Below are 19,304 nucleotides of genomic sequence, written 5' to 3' on the forward strand. Positions count from 1 at the left end.
AAACTTAATGGTGAAGCGATACTTCATCCCCGCGATCTGATACAAGTGTATAGAGAATATATAGTCTTTGATTCTCCGTCGAAGATTCTATCGAATGCGTCTTCGTCTCCACACACCACGTTTATAATTGTATAACTCATAGACAGCTTTCAAATCTCACGTTTCGAATGAATTGGGTTATTACACCCCTTCTTAGAGTGACTCAAGACAAATGTAATTAGGTACAAGATTGAGTACTATGTAAACCAAAATTTCTATTCAGAAAGAACGATTCTACTCCATAAAGCCCATATATACTAACTCCAGCATCTTTGCCAAAGCGCGTCCATCAATCAATACTGTTGGTTCGAGAAGGATACGGAAGACGTAGCACCCACGGTATTCGTAGGTCCTAAATGTCTATATTGTATTCTCTCTAAAGAGCTAGCTAAGTACAGGAAGTTGTAGGTCTTATATGGACGCTACAAGAGGAGCTAGTCTCTTCTGCTTTCGCTTGAGGCTACTGTATCCCGCATTCGCTAAAGACTGCAATACAGTAGCTAATGAATTGAAGCTATTCACTAGATCCTAATGATCAGTGTTCATACAAATACTATTTCAATACTATTTCAATACAAATTTCTTCGGGAACTTCGTACTCCTAATATCCAAGATCTTTCTCTTTACCACCTAGGCGGCGGTCTCCTTGGTGCTTTCCACGGCTTTTTAGCCGTCTTAGAAGGAGATTTTTGATCAGGATTTCCAAGAGTTTTTTGCGGTTTGCTCTTCGGCGACTTTTTACCTGTTAGTTCTGCTGTATCGTAAAGATCACTGGCGTCACCATCATCGTAATCAAGACCGTAACCAGTGAATCTCTTCTTCGGTTTCGTTCCTCCCCGTGTCTGTTGATTTTGCGGGATCAAGTTTGCGGCTTCGTCAAGATCATTGTCTTCATCATCGCTATCGAGATTATGAGCTATCTTTTTTGGAACCTTCTTGTTTTTGGGATTCTTTGGATCTTTCTTTGGATCTTTCTTTGCGGCCCCTCCCCGCTCGGGCTTCTTCCCCCTGTTTAATACTCTCCCGAGATTTGCTGCTAATTCCTCGTTGGTGGGCTTCTTTGGAGGTCTTGCTCTTGCTGCCTCGGCAATCCTTCTTTCTTCTGCTTTCCTTTCCTCTTCCGTTTCCTTGGCTTCTGCTTCCACCCACCACTTGATCTCCGTGGGATCATTTCGCTCCTTTGCTATCCTTCTTTCTCTTCTAATTGCGGTTCTGACTAGCTCAATATCTAGAGCCCCTTCGGCGGTATTGATTCCAAGAACTCGAGTCATATCCATCAATGACGAAATTGGGATGACTGGCAGCGCAATGGGTGGAGGCACAATATTTCTGCCTCCACCGAAAGGTCGTATCTTTGCTCTTCCAGGCCTGGGACTAACCATCACGCCATCGGGAAAAGGAAATTGAACCTCGTTGTCCTCGGCAGTCAAACTTTCATAATGATTCCGATTGATGATGTGGAAAAACACGTGCGTCGCGTTGTATTGACCAAAGAGATCGATCGTATCGGGTGCCTCGTATAGTACTACAAAGAGATTGTAGATATCGGCTGTGATATTGAAGAGCTGACTTGATTGCCAGGCCTGGTGGGATTATGGTTAGCAACCGCAATATCATATTGGTCGGTTTGCACGAGCATTAACTTACATGTGGAGTATTCAATCGGTGCCACATATTCATTCCATCATTAGAGCCTCCAAAAGCATTTAAATGCCAGTAGAAGTCATATCGCGGATGTGCAGGATGCGTGAGCACGTAACGAAAAAACCACAGGTGACAGTACTTCGTATAGTGCCAATATAGAGTTGTTCCATACAAAGCCATTGAGACTGAGATTGTCAGCATGAGATTCGATCGATACTCGATAACAAGGAATATATCACAAACTCACCTGAACCGAAAAAGCAATCTCCGCTCGCGGGTATTTTACTCGGATAAAAGATGACACTATCCATGAATGGTATCTTGACATTCAAATTCTTGTTTATAGGCACTCGCCCGGGCATTGCTCTAACAATCGGGGGCTCGTACATGTCATCCAGAACACTGTCTCTGATTGCCATATTTGCATCCTGGCGTGGATTATCCTTCCAATTGAATTCCCAGTCCCCAGGGCCCGGCCATTTTTTTGCGTATCTCTTCCGTAAGTGGATTTTGTGGTCTAGGCGCGCGAACAGCTTGTGGAGATAGAGGCATAATTTCCGGCCTAGGTGCTGGAGGAGGAACCATTTTTGCAAGTTCTGCCTCTCTTTGGGCTTTACGTGCCTCTTGCCTTTGCCTCTTCCTTGCTTCATAAACCTCAAATTGTTCAAGACTGTGTTTTTTCGGAGGAAGCTCGGGAAATACAGGGGGTCGCTGGGGAAGGAGTGGCCATGCGCTCCTGAGATGTTCATCCGGGATCCATTTTAGGGGCTCGGTTGTACGGATCCTTTTGAAAAGTGATACAGATTTTTGCTTCAAGGTGTGGGGAGTATAATCAGCCCATTTGAGAGGTTGGGTCCACAGAGGTCTTTGGTATGGGGGTTTGGCGACGTTGATGTCGGGATCACGTCTAAGGACGCGAGCGAGTTGTTCTTCGTTCATCGTGTTGCAATTGGGAGGTGTATATACGAGACCAAACTTATGTATTCCGAAAAGATTACCACTTCTTTTGAGATGTGTTGGAATTTTTCGAATCCGCCATCAATGCTTTGGTGGCCGTGTATATTAAATATTATACTATGTTCTCCTAAGGTGTGATAAAGAACTGTTGTTTCCTTGCCCAAAATCCGTTTGACGTTTTGGGATGCTGAATGAAAAAGTAATCCAGGAGAGATAAAGACATCTTTACCGGAATAAGGTGAAGGCACAAAGAAAGAATATCCTCTTGTTCGAAGACCTTTGTGTAATGGACTGGCTGGAAAAGCTTTCCTGAGGATTGAAGGACTGAAAATGCTGGAAGATATCAAATTGCGATGCTGATTTTCATCCTAGATCCGAAAAAGGGGTATTCGTGATTTACCGACATCACTTATTAACTTTATAACTCTAACGCTCATGAAGAGCAATGATGTTTACCAAATAGAATCTCGAGAACATCGACATTCATAATCATTTTGAAAATAATAGGAAACAGATAATCTCATCTGTCGTTTATATAATTAGACACCTAAATCCGTGCCTTGGAAAGCCTATATCGTTTTACCCAATTCGTGCCATAAACCTAAGAATGAAAACAGATCTAGCGTGAAATCGACTCCAATTGATCCTCTATTGATAGTTAATACAAGCTCCGGCTTGGAGGAAACTATTCAAGAATGAAGAGGTTGCTTGTAAGCTGTAGGAGATATTTATTATTAATGATTCCAAGTCGGACGTGTCTCCCCTCCTTTCCACCCTTCCCCATTCCTAGTGTTTCTTGAGCCACAGCATTCAAAAGTGACTCAACAACTCTCCTTTTGAATTCTAGCGGGCTGCCGAGATGACTAAACGTCACTCTTTCCTACCATCTTAATATGAAATGAAACCGTGTCTTGAATACACAAACACTAGAGAGCTTTCTCCATGAGGGCCCACCATTCATTTATACGGTGTTCACGATATAAATCCAAGCGGTGGCTTTAAATACATACCACACAGCTCAATATCTACATCCACTACCATTATACATACCATTAATCCTACATGGCACTAAAATACACAAGTAAAAAGTTACGATTCCACCACACGTTCTCCAAACACATTTCCATACATATCCACAGAAATTATACCTCCTTAGCCAATCCCAAGTGACTCCAGTCACCGACTCCACATGAAAATGCTTCACAACCCCACAATTCCCCAACCTCAAAAAGACGATAAGAAAATCCCGTTAATGGAGGATACGAAAATTCTATGAGAGATAAAACAAATGGGAAGCAGCATCCTCCAACAAATCAAAAGATATCGACGTCGGCATGATTCGAACATGCGCCCCCGAAAGGAATTGATTTCTAGTCAATCACGTTAACCACTCCGTCACGACGCCAGTTTTATTGTTAGAGACTTCGTTATATTTAAATATATTCAAAGCAGATTAGTCTGGGCCTTGATTGTCTTCGGGACAGAAAGTTTCGCAATTCTCATTGGCTGAGGTAAAAGAATGGTGTGTGTGTATGGGACATCAAAATCAGTTGATCAACATTGAAAAATAAGAATACGCAGAACTGCCTTTTGAAGTAAAATAAAAATACAATTAGCGGAGATATACTGTCAATTTGAGGACCTCTCGATTACGATACATATCACAGATGAATGAACAAGTAGGGAAACAAACATTCATCTCGAATTTCACTTCACAAAGTTAATATACAGTACGTCCTGTCAGATTGGAGGTGATCGATACTGGCGGATGGTTCTTCAGGAATACAATTAAGAAATCAATATCACGATGTGTGAGAATTGTAAAGTCTGTGCATTCAGCTGTGTATATCAGTCAGTATCTGCTTCAGTTCAAGCAGATCTATAATCAGATTGACGCACGACATAGAGATACAAATGATGAAAAAGAAGGTTCTAATGATAGTACTATCTATATGTGTACTCTACTCCAATACCCTTTTACAGTATACGTGACATGAATTGTCATCTATCGTGTCAACATGTTGACAACAAGTCTATAGTATACCAACAAGAAGGACTTCAACGCCTCCTATAAGCAGGTATGTAGCAGAACGGGACAACAAAGAACGAATATTCTGAATGAGAGTCTCACGACGGTAGAAGTGATGGAGCCCAGAACACTATGTATTCTCGGAAGCTTCGACGGCGAGATACATTACCTGCCTACCTACTTATATAATCAAGGAGACAGCCACATCCCATAGATAGAGATAGCATCATCGCCGAATAACAACGACGAATTGACACTCTTTTCCCGTCCTCATCAACGTTCTTTTCCATTGCACCTCTCTTCCGCTCCCTCGAAGTCATTGCAAGTATGAAGATCGCCGACGTCACAGCCCTAGCCCGGCTGCCCTCCACCGGCTTCGCTGCCTGCGGCACTACTTACTCAGGCAGTCAAGTCGATGGTACACCACTCCATGCTATCGTGCTCGATTTGGGTACCGACGCCGCCAATGTCACTGCTACTTAGTACGACCAATACTTTGAGCAAGGGAGCGCTCTCGAGCTCAAGCCCAGCTCGCTAATGCGACTATCAGTGCCGATGGCTCCGACGTCCCCTCTACCAAGAAATGGGTCACCCAGTCTGTCTACACTCAGCTTGATGATGGCATCACACGTGCCAACTCGGTGCTTTCTTCTGCGAACAGCTCGGCCGTCCTACTCGATTACCAGACCTAACTATTATACCTCAACCTGTATGGTGGCGCTGACGACATTGGCGCCGTATATGCCGGTTTCAACTACACTGGTTTCGAGACCGAGGGGCAGTTTGGTTCTGCTTGATTGCTTCATGCTCGCATCGTTGTCTTCGTTTCTCTTTGACTCTGAAGGGACAGTAGTAGGAATGGTTCTATAAACTGTATATATCTGTACAAGATATCAAAATGCTTTTAGTACTCTCACTCCTTCTCTCTTTAACCATTGAACACTATAGTGAACTGTTTTTGACCTAAATACTATCGAATTCGAGGTGGCTATATTGATATATATTCGTGATTCGGCTGGTCAGAGAATGTCGTATCATTCAGATCTCAACTGTGTACTTTCGTAGGTAAAAGCTGTGACGTTTCTGGAATTCCATGTTTTATTTCTCTTTTTCTGTCTCTTCGGCGATCAATTTGTTCAAGTGAACGGGGGAAAAAGACACGTTCACGTTGCTAAAGTACGCACGTGACCTTAAAACAACTCACGTGACATGGTATCCATGATTCTGAACCTACACTCCGACAATCTCTCGCCCTTCATGGACCCCATAGCTAGATCACTATTATGCCGAAGAATATATACTGAGGATACATTTACAAAACTCGCAAGTGCACTGTAGTGTAGCAAGGTGGATGAAAATGTTGTAGTCCTGATCGCAGATATCGCTTCCTACATTCTACAGTTTTGCAAAAGTCAAATCAGACGACATCGCCATATTTGTCCAACTTAGCTCGGTATGAGCCATCTCCACTGGGCGAATAAGCACATCAAACCATAGATTGAGGAAATCGCAGTAGCATAGCGCAAGAAGTTTCCAATAAAGTCTGGTGGGTCATAGGTATGATATTGCGATCTCCGCGTATAACACCTGATCCTTATCAACACTATCGAGATGAACTACTCAATGTATCAACCGTCCCATTCATTCCTGCTGTACACGCCATCAACCCAAAAACTCGTCAAAAAGCCCCGATGAAAGGATCACCTAAGCACCAAGCTATCCTCCCAATCTCTAGACCGGTAAGCTATCCATGCTATGCACCACGCAAACCTCAATAACCACAATGCACCCGAATAAGATACAAAAATCAGACCTCAGGCCAATCTATCAATGCCTGTGCAGAAACTGAAACTAAAGATCAAAGGCTAGCTATCCTTCTCTGTGTATTAAAAACTCCAAAGTAAGCTGCCTGCCGGTATCCTATGCTTGTGTGCGCGCCAACTGCCAGATGTAAGAAAGGAAAAATAACAATTAACTCCGAAAGCCTGTGGCTCAATGCAAGTTGTACTGTACGAGAATACAATGCTGGAGTAACCATAACAATCAAGTAGAGATCACTATCTGCCAGACTCATGCCGAGATTCGTGACTAGATAAGTTCAAATCCATCATCCTCAAGTGGTTCTGATTTATGAGTCTTAGTCTTCGAGTCTTCACGAGTACGAGAAAGAGCCTTTGATCTGGGACTCTTTCTACCTCTTTGTCTTTGAAGAACTGTCTCTCCTTCTGCATCCAAAACCTCATATTCACCCCTGACGATCTTCTCGGTTTGCTCATTAACCCATCTCTGCTCCGCAAGGTCTACCAAGCCACCCAAGTCCACTCTGTTACTTGGCGTGTCTGTTCTATCAAAAGAGTAAAGAACACCCTCGTCACCGGTATCCATGATTGTGGTAGTGATGGATGGAGATGTATTATTGTAATGTGTAGGAAGAAGATCGAGTAAAGATCTAGAGAGGGGGTTGGAGGTCTTATCTGCAGCCTCAACATGGGCATCGATCTTGCGGGCGATACGGGAAGAAGATGTGAGACCGTGGTTGTAAAATGGAAACCCGGATGGTTTTAAAGGAGCGTTGGAACTGTTACGATAATGTCGGTCGGAGCTGCCACTGGAGAAACATGGGATTAGTTTGGGGTTCTCATATTTTGTAGGGGTAGGATAGCAAATATACACTTGACTCCATAGCTTCTGAGGTCTAACCTTCTCCTTTCCCTTAGCAGATGCATCGCTAGGACCATCAGTCAGACTTGTGAAGGCCTTGTTCACGCCGGCTAGTGGGCGAACCCCCATAACCCATTTCTGGGAGTGATCTTTATCACGTTTGAAGGCTTGGGCCTCAGATCGAATGTCTCGATGTTGAATAGGAGAGGTTGGAGTGTTAGATGTAATGGCAGACATGTTGTACGTCTTTTCTGTTCTTGGTTGATAGATTGGTATGACGCAAAGTTGTGAGATTGGAATGCTTATTGAGAGATGCTTCTTTAATAACAGATGAGGCCGAGATAGAAAGAAACCTTTCTTTGTATTGGTTGTTCCTTAAAATAGATATATGAATGTCTTCCTTTCCGTTCCGTTCACGTACTTATCGTATTGTACCGTAGGGTACTGTGTTGTGTCGTTTCTGCTCTTTGATTTCAAAGAACCTGGCACCGTGTAAAAGATTCGTAGGATGTTCGTAGAGGCAAGTTTATTAAAAGAGAAATAAAGTTTTATTAAAGAATAAAGTAGAAGATTCGTGAATAAGATGATTCAGACTTTGGCCGGATGACTGTAACGAGTAGTTGCGGCACGGGGAAATAGAGTCACACGTTCCAAGATCAGAAACTGCGAATCAGAACACAATTAAGTGGTGAGTAGCAGTAAGACTGTGTGTAATGCTGTAAGTCGGTTTATTAGTCCTTTGAATCAAAATATAAAGGTTCTGTTGAATGAAAGGAGAATGTGCTCGGTGAGTGAGTCAGATAAGGATGAGGCTGATATCCGATGTTGATATCCGGATTAGAAGGATAAAGGAGGAATATGTACGAAGGCTGGATTATAATTAGGTAGAAGTCGTAAATGGAAATCTGAATGATGGTATTGTGATTGACAGTGAAAATGGATTTGTATAGCTATTGATGTTTGATAGTTCTTGGAATGATGAATGAAGGAGAAGGAGGGAGAGAGAGGGAGAGAGAGAGAGAGGAAGAGAAGTAAGATATATGGGACATGTTTCATTGCTTATCAATGGCTTCCACCTCATTCACTTGCCTGAACATCATGTACCCGCCAGCATTGCTCCAGCCTCCAGCCACGTTCAATAACAAACAAACAAACAAATAAACAGCTCAAACAAGGCACAATCCCATCTCTTCCTTCTCATTGATCCAATTGACCCCAGGTAGATGAGTGTATGGCGTATGACCGACCTAGATTGCCCTCGGCCATCACCGGACCTGGAGTAATAATGGGGAAATGTACTCGGTCTTGGTAAAATACATACGGTACTAAGCCTTCCCATCTCCTCTCCTCTCTCCGTCTCCTCTCTCCGTCTCCTCTCTCCGTCTCCTCTCTCCGTCTCCTCTCTCCTCTCTCCTCTGCTCTCCCTTGCTCTCATTTGATTGCTTGTTATCCAGAATAGGGGATGAAACCGGATGACACCTTGTTGGCTGAGTTGGTCAAAAGCTATGCGCGCGGGGGAGCTCGAGTTCAGTCTCTTATCTCCATAATCTATCTCATTCTCATGCAATACAACATCACCAACCTCTGGAACTCTTATCGCTTTGCATAATCATGAGGGTCCGGATTCATGTGCCTGCATTATCTTTTAGATACACCCAAGCGCTTAATCGGCTGACACCCTCCATGCTTTCAACACTCCTGTGCTAATTGGTGGAGTTCGAGAGGAGGAGTGAACACACAACGTGTCCAGATGGTCGAGGAACAAGGTAACAGTGATGTTTGTATGTAACAGTGTATTATTAGATATGTCTTGTATGTCTTGTCTATTTCCCTGTTCGCATCATTGATGAATCAAAGAGAGTATTACATCACGATGATTGATTCGTCCCAGGATAATCCATCCTTCCCAGCTTCCACAGCCCTACAGAGTACAGTCCTAGAAATTGAACAGGTATATTCGTAGAGGCGGGAGAGACTTGGTTCGACTTACTTGGCCCCATGATCGAAAGATCCAATTCAATCCATCGAATGGAAGTCAGATTCCGGTATAGAACTTCATAAACATAATACGAGCTTGATCCTTAAATTGCATAATGATGCTTTCAACTGATACTTACACGCTTCATGGCAATGAGACATATATCCCATTTGGGTCATCTATCGATCAAACGAAGAATGTAACACACAACATGTGACACCAAAACGCAAACGCTTATCTATATCACGTGAAGCAGGACCCGAATACAAACACATGCCAAGAAGGAACAGCCATACAACATTGCAATAGATCGGAAAGCTCCGAAAATATGTACTGACGAAGGGTGATATATACAGGTGTGGAAGAACAGTGAGATTGGAAATAACAAGTCTGATCAACCTCCTCCTCGATACACGTGATGATGAATCATCATTTCCATAAATGAGTGACGTTGTCATATTCAGATTCCGTGCACGAGTCTTACTTGAAAGTGTCTACAAGGAACAAGAGACACCGCCGCTTGTTGGAACGTTAAGACAAGATGACGATTTGCCGCCCTTTACGGAAACATTGGTCCATGTCCACTACTCAAAATCAGAATCTTGTATTTGTCACATCACGAGGATATCGATTAAGAGGGAGATAACTTACATCGGTGCAAGAACCGCTTCCACACTCAATAAGAATATTGGTGGCGGTAGATTCAACGGTTCCGGTAATATTTTCGAGAATGAATTTCGAAATGGCAACGCCATTGGTTGGCTTACCGGAGGTTCCATCATAAGCTTGATTGACTGTGATACCGTAGTCGGTAATGCCGGAAAGGGTGATGCCTGAGTAAGTGATGCCAGAGACGGTTCCTGTGTCACCAGAGATGGTCTTGATACGGATACCTAGAGAGTGTTAAAAAACTGGCCATTAATCTTGCATGGAGGACGAAATACCATTTTGCGAATTCTGGATTTTGGAGCTTTCAAACGTGACAGTCTCAACTATGTTATCATCTCTACCGCCGACAGATCCAATTGAAAGACCATGGCCACCAGAACAAACACCCCCTGAGAAAGTAATGCCCTAGAAGAAAAGAATTAGAACTTTCTCAAAAAATCAACAAAGTGCTGCCTTACAGTCCCGGAGTTGATAGCAACACAATCATCTTGATTGTATACATGAGCACCGGTAATATTGACGCTCGTGCTGGATCCAATATCAAAACCATCAGTGTTAGCACCAAGATCATCAGTATCACCATCGGTTGCATTGATGGTAACTCCGACAATTGTCAAATCGCTAGCGCCGTTAACACTCATCACTTGGACGGGTGGGTTGTAAAAATAAAGGTTCTCAATCTTTGAGGAGATCAAGTTGTGTGCGTAAAAGAATTTGGGTTTGGTCTTTCCTCCGTTGGAACCTTTTCCATCCCAGTAAGCAGCTCCACCGCCATCGAGGTAAGCACCAGTGGTTTGAGTTACGGTAATATTTGTTCCCGAAACAGAGACCAAAGGACCAGACCATTCTTCATAGCCGAAGGTGGTGATACCTTCAAAGATGACCTATTGATCAGTCAAGTCAGTATGGTGCAAACTTCGGGCTCTTTGAATAAAACCTTACTGTAGTTCCTTCAGTAAGACCTGTCAGATCCAAAGTCGTGCCAGATGGGACTGCCAGTGCAGATAAAACGATGGTTGAACAAGAGGTCTTGGATACGCTTGCCGATGAAGCTCCTCCCGAGCCGGAGAAGGTGCAAGTAGTTGCTCGCTTATCAAGATCTGGAGCAGCCGTTGGAACTGGTGCTGCAGCGGGAAGAGCCGAAGCTAAAGCGGACAATACTCCCAACAGGAGACAGACAGAAAGCTTAGCCATTTTGAAGATAAGCCAAGAGATGAGAGTGTATTGATGAGCAGTGTGGCTTCTTGGCTTTGGAAGCGACTACTTGGCGTTCTTATACACCTACTTGACACCTTGTGGAAACCCACTTGAAGAAAGCTTGACTCCAAACTCCCCGACCCCCCCAGTCATCATTTTTAGTGATGGAAGAATCTGTAATGTGATATTTACTTCTTGTCCCAGTTTGATGCATGGGAACGGAAGATTTAGATTGACAGACTTGCATTTACTGTAGATGATACTGTGGCTCGAGGTAACATTGTCAGTTTTCTCGTTGAATGTTAGACCAATCTTTGAACAACAAAGCAACATCTATTGAGAGCGTGATCCACAGCTGAATAGACCATCAAGGTCCACTGAAGAAAGGCGTGGGTTCAAAAGTGCGAAAAGTTTAGCTAGATCGAATGAGCTTGGCAGAAGGAATTAATTATTCCGGAACTGATCTCGTGAGCACTCCTAGAGACTTTAACAATATAAATGTCGGACCCTCTTTCCTTTTCCACGCTCAGAAAGAATATCATTAATTGGTCCATTCGAGACCGGTAGTTAAAATTTCCCCGGATTTTATTATTGCCAAACTCGGTGGGACGCGTAAGACTCCATCCCCTCATTTCTTGGCTAAAATATCCACGAACCTTAATATTTGATTCCCCACAATGCCAATTTCTCTAGACCTTTGCAGCGAAGATGATTCTAGATGCTATTGTACAATGTGTACACATTGAAAAGATACAATTGAAGAAAATATGATAGTGTGTCTTGTATACAATAGTAGCGGTGCTATTATTCGGCCTTAATTCGAGGTCATTTTTCCCACTTGCAAGCTCGATGAGGATGAAAAGCGATAAAATCCATGTGGATGTTTCAGCACTGGCAGGTACTAGAATCCGAACAGAATTCACGTATAACCCAATCGCATGCCAAAAGGATGATAAAATGTATGTAGATCACAAAAAACATGTCAAGATGCCGATTGGTGGAATCAAAACATCTGGGTAGCTGCCCTCGAGCTGCTCAACAGATTCCTCCACCTAACAATGCGGATTGAATATTTAACAGAAAACAGTTGGACCATAGGACTTCCGTCATTTGTTTCAAGATTATAATAATAATGAATTAGACGGTAGGACATGAAAAGCCACGAATGAAAATAAAGATAGTCATGTTCAAGGTTTAGACATTGCTATTATTATGTGCGTAGACTTTAGCCGGGATTTTTTGGTGGTAGTGATTGATATGATTGTGTGTACCACTTTCGGAGAATAAGCGAATACTGTAATTGTTCATCCCACATTTCGGAGCATTTTAGTTTTCTAACCTTCAATCTCTCTTCATAATGCAAACGTATATTACAAGGATTTTCTCCACGTCACACTATACTATTTGTTAGAATGGGGGTTTAGCGGTCGGTACTCCGTACATTTGTAAGTACCTGGTACCTAGTAATCTTCCGGACTATCCCCACACATAGTTTCCCACCTTCGCAGATTGATACTTGTATTGATTGTTTTTATTGACAATAAGATATGGGATTTGAAACCTCGTGCAATTAAGGGGCAAGATTCAGGTGAGCTTCAAGAGATGACTATCGCGAAATAATTGGAAGGTCGATGGAAAATATCAAAAATGTGACTGCGTCAGCTATGCACCAAACTGCTAATGTACCGTGTGCTATCATTGCACGCAAACTAGTACAGAGCAAAAGCTCTTTTCATCAGCGGCATTCCTACTGATTACTTGAACCATGTTTCTGCACGTGGCTGAGATCAAAATCTCCGATGAGGGCTTACCAGAATCTCCTCATCACATTTCAAATGCCATTTCAACCATGCATGATAGCATACAAAATGCTGTCACTCAACAAAGACCCAGTTCTTATCTAGCGGATACGGAAGTAGGCTTTCGTTTGCAATTGGATGTCCATCCCCAATGTTCAAATATCACTATCAAGTCAGATAGGGTCTGAATCCTGATATTCTTTGCAGATACCAAACGCGGCAAGACGTCGAACGCGAAATCTTGTTCTCCTGATACAATTCGATCCGCCCCGCGCACCTTCCACTAGAAAGTTTAGAATTTACATTGATCCCGTATCAGAGAGTCAAAATATACAATTTCCGAGCCAAGACTAAACGAACTCTGTATTGCGAAGCTCAATAATCTGACGCGTCTAAGGTAAAGCAGCATGTTCACTGTCAATCCAACCTCCTCAAGACCATCAGGAGCTTTGAAATTAGAAGTACCTCTCACGATTTCCACGGGAGATTGTTATCAGGTCATCTTTTGACTGAATCTCTTTCACAACTGCCGCACTTCGAGAATCGAAAGCGATAGATATCTCTCGAATAGGAAGTCGCTATTACAATCGGCGTTTCGATACCACAGCATTGGCTGCTCTACAAATCTACACATAATGTGTACCCCCACGCTACCAATCTTTTTTTTCAATCATGGTCTGTGATTTTGCAAATCTCTCAAGTGAGATAATCGCAAAACCTCAAACGCCTTCCTCGGGTTTTCCTCAAGACAGCATTGTCTATCACATCAAACTTCACATCAAACTCGCTAGATAAGTTCATCAATCTTGCCCCCATTTACTATTTACGAATGCAGCATCACCACCCGGGATGTATCCATAACTCTAGACAGGCTCTCAATGCATTGCGCAAATGCCAGTATCATTTTGGGAGCAGTGATCTTAATTAATCATCTTCACCTAAATCGACACTCTCTCAACTTCTCAAGATTACGTGGACACTTATTTAGACCTATATCACTTCCAAGCTGCCTAGTAAGCTCATTCAGAAGAACGTTTGTCTACTCTTGACATCGCCATGTCAATCATAATTCAACTTTTCATTGCACGCTTCTGTTGTTGTCTTCACTTTTTTTTCATTGCCTTATAAAACACTGGAGGTTCCTCAGCTTCGGATTTAGTTTTGGAGAATTTTTATTATCACAATGGTTCGCCATTGCTAGCTCTATCCGAGTTTTCTTCTCGCGATGATTTTGAAAGTTTCTGTTTATTTAATTCATACAATCGAGCAACACGCAGGTAGAATTCCCACTTGATGCTCAAGTCAAACCATCCCGAGTCTGATTGATTCTTTTATTAAGACACCAACTGATATTATGCAACAGGATATCCTCGCTCAACTTTCAAGGATGAGTACCTACTTACAACCTCTACATCATTTTGTCGCCTAGGGTCATTGGTTGTCTTTTTTTAGGGGATCATCTGGACTGGGTGTTAACGGCATTTGCCACTAGATATCTTGTGGTAACAACAAATATTAGATGGCAATAATGAGTGGCGGTTGCTTGTAAGAAATCGTACCTATTCTCAGTATTTGCAATGGAACATTATTCTTTCAAGGAAATTTCAATCTTCTTTATGTAGGTATTTTGAGTGGTGTTTGTGGATTCTCGTCCCTTGCTCGACGTAAAACTGCTGTCGATAAACTTTCCTGGCAATCATTTTCCTTCTGCTCGAGCACTACCTTGACCTATGCCCACACCTTCTGGGAGCTGGAGTCACAAGTGTATTCAAACTTTCTTCCTCTCTATTTCCCGACAAGCTTCATCGGCAAACAATTTGCTACTGGAAGTGCACAATACGACCTACGAAACACGCATCCTGGGCCGAGCCAGTGGATTTGCAAGTTCAATCTTCTATACTTCTTTCTTGGCATCTTGGCTATCTTTATTTGCAAACGATTTGCTGCTGCTAATGCAACATTACATTCGAAATTATGATGGGTAATAGGAGCTGTCGCGAATCTGACCAAAGCTAAAGCGTGGTACGCAGAGACATGCGAGTGATCACAATCCACAGCAACCAATTTCTTCAAGCTTCTCGAGCTTTGTAAAGACAGCTGATGTACCGAAGACAGACTCATGGACATCGATCCCACGTTTATTCCTCGAATAGGTTGCTTAATTTCACACCTTTACACAATCAAGTTGGCCCGAACGGTGGACCCGGAATGAAAGACAAAATGTTTAGATGAGAACTCGAGATCAGGAATACAGAGACTTTGTTATTCAAGTATCCAATCCCCAAGGCAATGCATGGTCGAATTCTATTACCATCGTAATTCCATATGTATTAATTACTCGTTCAAATCTATTTCTCCTACCTAGATACTTAGGCATCATAAATTCGCAAAAGCAAACAAGACTGAATTTAGTCCATTATTTAGCCATATAATTCTTCAACCAGACTATTTTCATATTTGTAAATTCATAAAATCGATTATAAATGGTTGTAAGTGACTGTGTACTCTTTTGATTGGCTATAATTGTTATAGATGTTAGGATGCAAATATAAAACTAGACTGACAATATAGAGAGATATATGATTATGTAATGGAGTATAATTTGGATATCTGAATTTGATATTAAAGGATGGCATATGTATTATATAAATTGATTACATTTAAACATCTATAATAACTATGTTACCCTAGGGTTGTACCTTAACCTTGATGAGAAAAGGAAGGAAGGAAGAAAGGAAGGAAGGTACTTCTCAATCTACTTTTCTTCAATCTAGTAATCCGATAGTATCATCATCTTCAATGCCAAGCTACTTTGAACTCTCTGAGGTAGTATTGGATTTCCTTGGGTTGCAATCATTCCGATTAAAAACTATTTACGATGTTTCCCCTCCCCATCCCAAGGGGTCAATCATTCAAGGCCGCAATCGCTTGCTGACACAAATTTAAAACGAGTTCCTGGTGGTCCTAGATGTGATAAGTATGACGAGTAAATAATTCAATATTAGTGTGAGATCTTCATATTCTTTACCGAATGAATTACGATGAGGCTTATGGATTGTGGATAGTGATACCACATCGTTTGTTTCCATCGTGTTATGTCGTGAAATGATTAGGTAGACAGAAAATGGAATAGGCGCGTAGCATATAAGGTTAGCATTATCGATTGTGAATCACAATCACCATCCCCATCACCTCCGCGCATCACAAAATCGGTATATCAAATCACAGACCCGGTCAAAAGACAGGTCCGCGTTTAAATAAAAGTGCAAGAAGAACCAAGATCTACCCATCCCACCCCAAATACAAATCTGCTCATACGCACACCTCCCTCTCAGCCCCCAAATCTCACACACACTTTCCATGCCCTCATACCTACAGTGACATACAAACAGTTTGCGTACGACCTGCACATACCAATCAGCAGATGGAGCCCCATCATTGGCGGGAGCGAGGTGGGAAATAGGGAGCGGGCGCATAGCTTACCCATCCTTCACGGGCTAACCGAACCAATGGTGAAGGCGCTAATAAATAGCCCGCAAACGTGCATGCGCATCCTGTTGCTTCAGGGTAGAAATTATCCTAACCTAACCTATCCACGCCAAATCCCATTCTCACTCACTTCTCACTTCCATCTCACTCGACATACCCACCCGCGCTGCGCCTCCATGCTATGTATGTGAGCGTGGATGTTCGAAAATCCCAACGGTGTTTGATTGATCAATTGATTGAGAGTGAAGGATTTTGGTGCAATGGATTATGTATGTATGGAAGGGTAGGATAGGGGGGGTGTTGATTAATGTGTTGGTATATTCCCCAGTCATATAGACTTTCTTGAGGATTTTTTTCCGTTCTTCTTCTTCTTCTCTTCTTTTGGTAATTATGTACATGTATGTATGTCTGATTAATCCTTTGTTTGAGCGAACGATTATTTGAACATATTGGATTCGAATTTGAATTTGAAAACGACAAATGCGACAAGTGTTCGCAGAATATTGGAAGATTACTAAATTGATAAGAAGCGATAATGTTGGGTTGATATATGAATGGGATTATAGGAAGTGAGAAAGCTGGAAATGATTATATCGATTCAGAGATGGAGGGTCTTGGTGGTCTGGTGCGGGTTACTGGGCATGGCGTTTAGCGGTCACGACGGGAAGACGGATGGGAGTAGATTTGGGCAGGACAACTATGGAGACAAGAGGAGCTCGTCGTTGTCACCGCAAATTAACACTCCTCGAGCTGCTGGTGATGAAGTCAAAGGGGATTCAAGGTATTATCCTACTACGTGGCCGTCTCTTGAAGAGAATCGCACTGTGTCTTTGAATCAGAGCTATAAGCCCCTTTTCGAAGTTGGATTTCAAGGACCACAAGATGCGAAATTTCTAGCGTTGTGTTATACTACCAATTTTCAAACACCAGAACCGGCCAACATATATTATGTTATACCCCTCACATGTAAGTAGTTGGCAAGAGAATATCCGTCTCTGCTAAGGCAGATCTAATCGAAATTGCAGACAATTGTCCAGACATTGACACCTCTTGCCAAATCTCAGCCCAGCAAACAGGAACAGCGAATTTAGAAGTCAATCTCTATAATACTAGTGCAGGCATCTCTACCTTTACAAAGCCAAACTCAGCCTTCTTTCTGTGTTTCAGCAATGGTAACGACACTGTTGTGGGCTTCCTCTGCGAGTCTTATAGTCCATACTTCCAGATATTACGCAGCCCCTCACCTCTTAATCTGAGAAGAGAAGACACAGCAGAACTAGTAGCAGCCGAATCATCATCTTTGTCTGCTTTCGCAAGCTCGTTTGCGGCAGCCGTCACAAACTTTGCACCTCCGACGGCTCCACTCTCCGTCACAGCAAGCACGACAATTTTTTTGCCTTCAGGAGGAACAGTAATCCCAGCATCAACAACTGCGCCCAATATACCCATTTCGACATCATATGCCTCGACTGTAACGACACCTATATTAACGCCAACCGGTACTGACGGCTCGAATAGTGCAACTAGCACATCTGACTCATCCCACCCCCCCTCCGCCTCCTCGAAATCCAGCGGCCTCTCTCTAGGCGCCAAAATTGGCATCGCTCTCGGCGCCATAACCTTCGTCTTCCTCCTCCTCCTCGCCCTCCTCCTCCTCCTCCGCCGCCGCCGCAAAAATCCTCCCAAAAACCCCTCCCGCACTCCCGAGAATCTCCTCCTCTCCTCCTCCCTCAAACACAACAACGACTCCAACTCCCTCTTCATCGCCGAAAAGCTCGCTCTCACCGATCGCAGCGACACAAACACTCCTCTCACCTCTCGCGGTGCCGGAATCCTCGGCGGAACATTCGATCACGACGATGATCTCCACCAAGATTTACCCGCGCCCGGAAGTGCCTTTACAGCAAACACACCTGTACCTATTAGTCCGCGCCGCAGCCAAGCTGCCAACGCGCTGCGAGGCGAAGCGATAGGAAGTCGCGCCGTGAGTATCGCTTCCGGGATTTCTCGACCCGTGTCTCCTATCAACAGCGGAGCGGGAAATAATATCGTAGGTCTGGGTCGAGAAAATAGTCACGAACGTATTGGTGATAGGAGTATCTTTGATCAGGAACCGTTTACGGATCATATAGGCGCAGGCGCAAGTAGTGGGGCAGGAGGAATGAATGCGGATAGAAAGGGAAGTCGTACGAATTTAGACGCGCCGAAAGTATATAAAGGGGCGTTACAGGCGCCTTTTCTAAGTGAACCGGGGATGTCGGCTGAGGAGGTAGCGAGGTTGGAGGAGGAGGAGAGGAGGATTGATGAGGCGATTGCGGAGGCGGAGGAGGAAAGGAGGAGGGCGAGAGAAGCGAGAGGGAGATAGAGATAGAGATTGATGGATATGGTTTGAGGGAAGTTTTGGAGTTTCGGATCTTTTGCTAGGGGGTAGTTGATATATACACCGTGCTAATATAGTGGGTGTGAGATTGCGATATTGTGTATCGCGATTCTAGTATATCTTCTTATATACACTTATTTATTTATTGATCTATATTTATAACTATTAGTACCGCGATTTTATATACATAGTTGATTATTTTATCTAATTTTTGTTTAATTCATTGTTTGTATAAATCCTCTTTGACAGAAGACATTCTTGACTCGCGGGCGTCGATATCTGCATATAAAGATTTATGTGAATCGGGTGCACAATACAGATGTTCTGAAGGTAGATCGTAGAAGTGCGTATTGTTACCCCTAACAAAGGATTTCCATTTGCGAAACTACTACATATATGGTGCTCGAGACTCGGGAGTCATCTCTTCGAATACATTCTAGGTTCTATGATGCTATATTATGC

The 19,304-nt window shown here is 43.0% G+C and overlaps 5 protein-coding genes across 5 annotated transcripts; 2 read left to right on the forward strand and 3 right to left on the reverse strand.

Annotated features, from left to right (window-relative positions):
- Nucleotides 1-662: 662 nt before the first annotated feature.
- Nucleotides 663-2,622, reverse strand: EAF01_009829 (uncharacterized protein; the record flags this gene model as incomplete). The annotated part of the gene is made up of 4 exons (XM_038918085.1): nt 663-1,622; nt 1,687-1,868; nt 1,931-2,111; nt 2,215-2,622. 4 exons carry the CDS (start codon nt 2,620-2,622, stop codon nt 663-665), a joined length of 1,731 nt encoding a protein of 576 aa, XP_038766055.1.
- A 2,374-nt stretch (nt 2,623-4,996) lies between these two features.
- Nucleotides 4,997-5,361, forward strand: EAF01_009830 (uncharacterized protein; the record flags this gene model as incomplete). Its single annotated transcript, XM_038918086.1, has 2 exons — nt 4,997-5,151; nt 5,220-5,361. The coding sequence occupies 2 exons, from the start codon at nt 4,997-4,999 to the stop codon at nt 5,359-5,361; spliced, it is 297 nt and encodes a 98-aa protein (XP_038766056.1).
- Nucleotides 5,362-5,917: 556 nt separating this feature from the next.
- Nucleotides 5,918-8,340, reverse strand: EAF01_009831 (uncharacterized protein). Its single transcript, XM_038918087.1, has 2 exons — nt 7,341-8,340; nt 5,918-7,277 (listed from the first exon to the last, which is right to left on the reverse strand). The coding sequence occupies exons 1-2, from the start codon at nt 7,565-7,567 to the stop codon at nt 6,758-6,760; spliced, it is 747 nt and encodes a 248-aa protein (XP_038766057.1). The 5' UTR covers nt 7,568-8,340; the 3' UTR covers nt 5,918-6,757.
- Nucleotides 8,341-9,802: 1,462 nt separating this feature from the next.
- EAF01_009832 (uncharacterized protein) lies at nt 9,803-11,171 on the reverse strand (the record flags this gene model as incomplete). The annotated part of the gene is made up of 5 exons (XM_038918088.1): nt 9,803-9,892; nt 9,960-10,201; nt 10,253-10,382; nt 10,436-10,861; nt 10,920-11,171. 5 exons carry the CDS (start codon nt 11,169-11,171, stop codon nt 9,803-9,805), a joined length of 1,140 nt encoding a protein of 379 aa, XP_038766058.1.
- A 5,156-nt stretch (nt 11,172-16,327) lies between these two features.
- On the forward strand, nt 16,328-19,072 carry EAF01_009833 (uncharacterized protein). Its single transcript, XM_038918089.1, has 2 exons — nt 16,328-17,428; nt 17,488-19,072. Exons 1-2 carry the CDS (start codon nt 17,047-17,049, stop codon nt 18,825-18,827), a joined length of 1,722 nt encoding a protein of 573 aa, XP_038766059.1. The 5' UTR covers nt 16,328-17,046; the 3' UTR covers nt 18,828-19,072.
- Nucleotides 19,073-19,304: the final 232 nt, after the last annotated feature.

Source organism: Botrytis porri (genome assembly GCF_014898465.1).
Source record: "Botrytis porri strain MUCL 3234 chromosome Unknown BPOR_015, whole genome shotgun sequence".
NCBI classification, from domain to species: domain Eukaryota; kingdom Fungi; phylum Ascomycota; class Leotiomycetes; order Helotiales; family Sclerotiniaceae; genus Botrytis; species Botrytis porri.

Bases quoted from the DNA above. Each gene is read 5' to 3' on its own strand.
- EAF01_009831 (XM_038918087.1), bottom strand. From the start codon at position 7,567: ATGTCTGCCATTACATCTAACACTCCAACCTCTCCTATTCAACATCGA. The intron at 7,278-7,340 runs GTATATTTGCTA...ATGTTTCTCCAG, and splicing joins CAGAAGCTATGGAGTCAAGT to TGGCAGCTCCGACCGACATT.
- EAF01_009833 (XM_038918089.1), top strand. From the start codon at position 17,047: ATGATTATATCGATTCAGAGATGGAGGGTCTTGGTGGTCTGGTGCGGG. The intron at 17,429-17,487 runs GTAAGTAGTTGG...TCGAAATTGCAG, and splicing joins TTATGTTATACCCCTCACAT to ACAATTGTCCAGACATTGAC.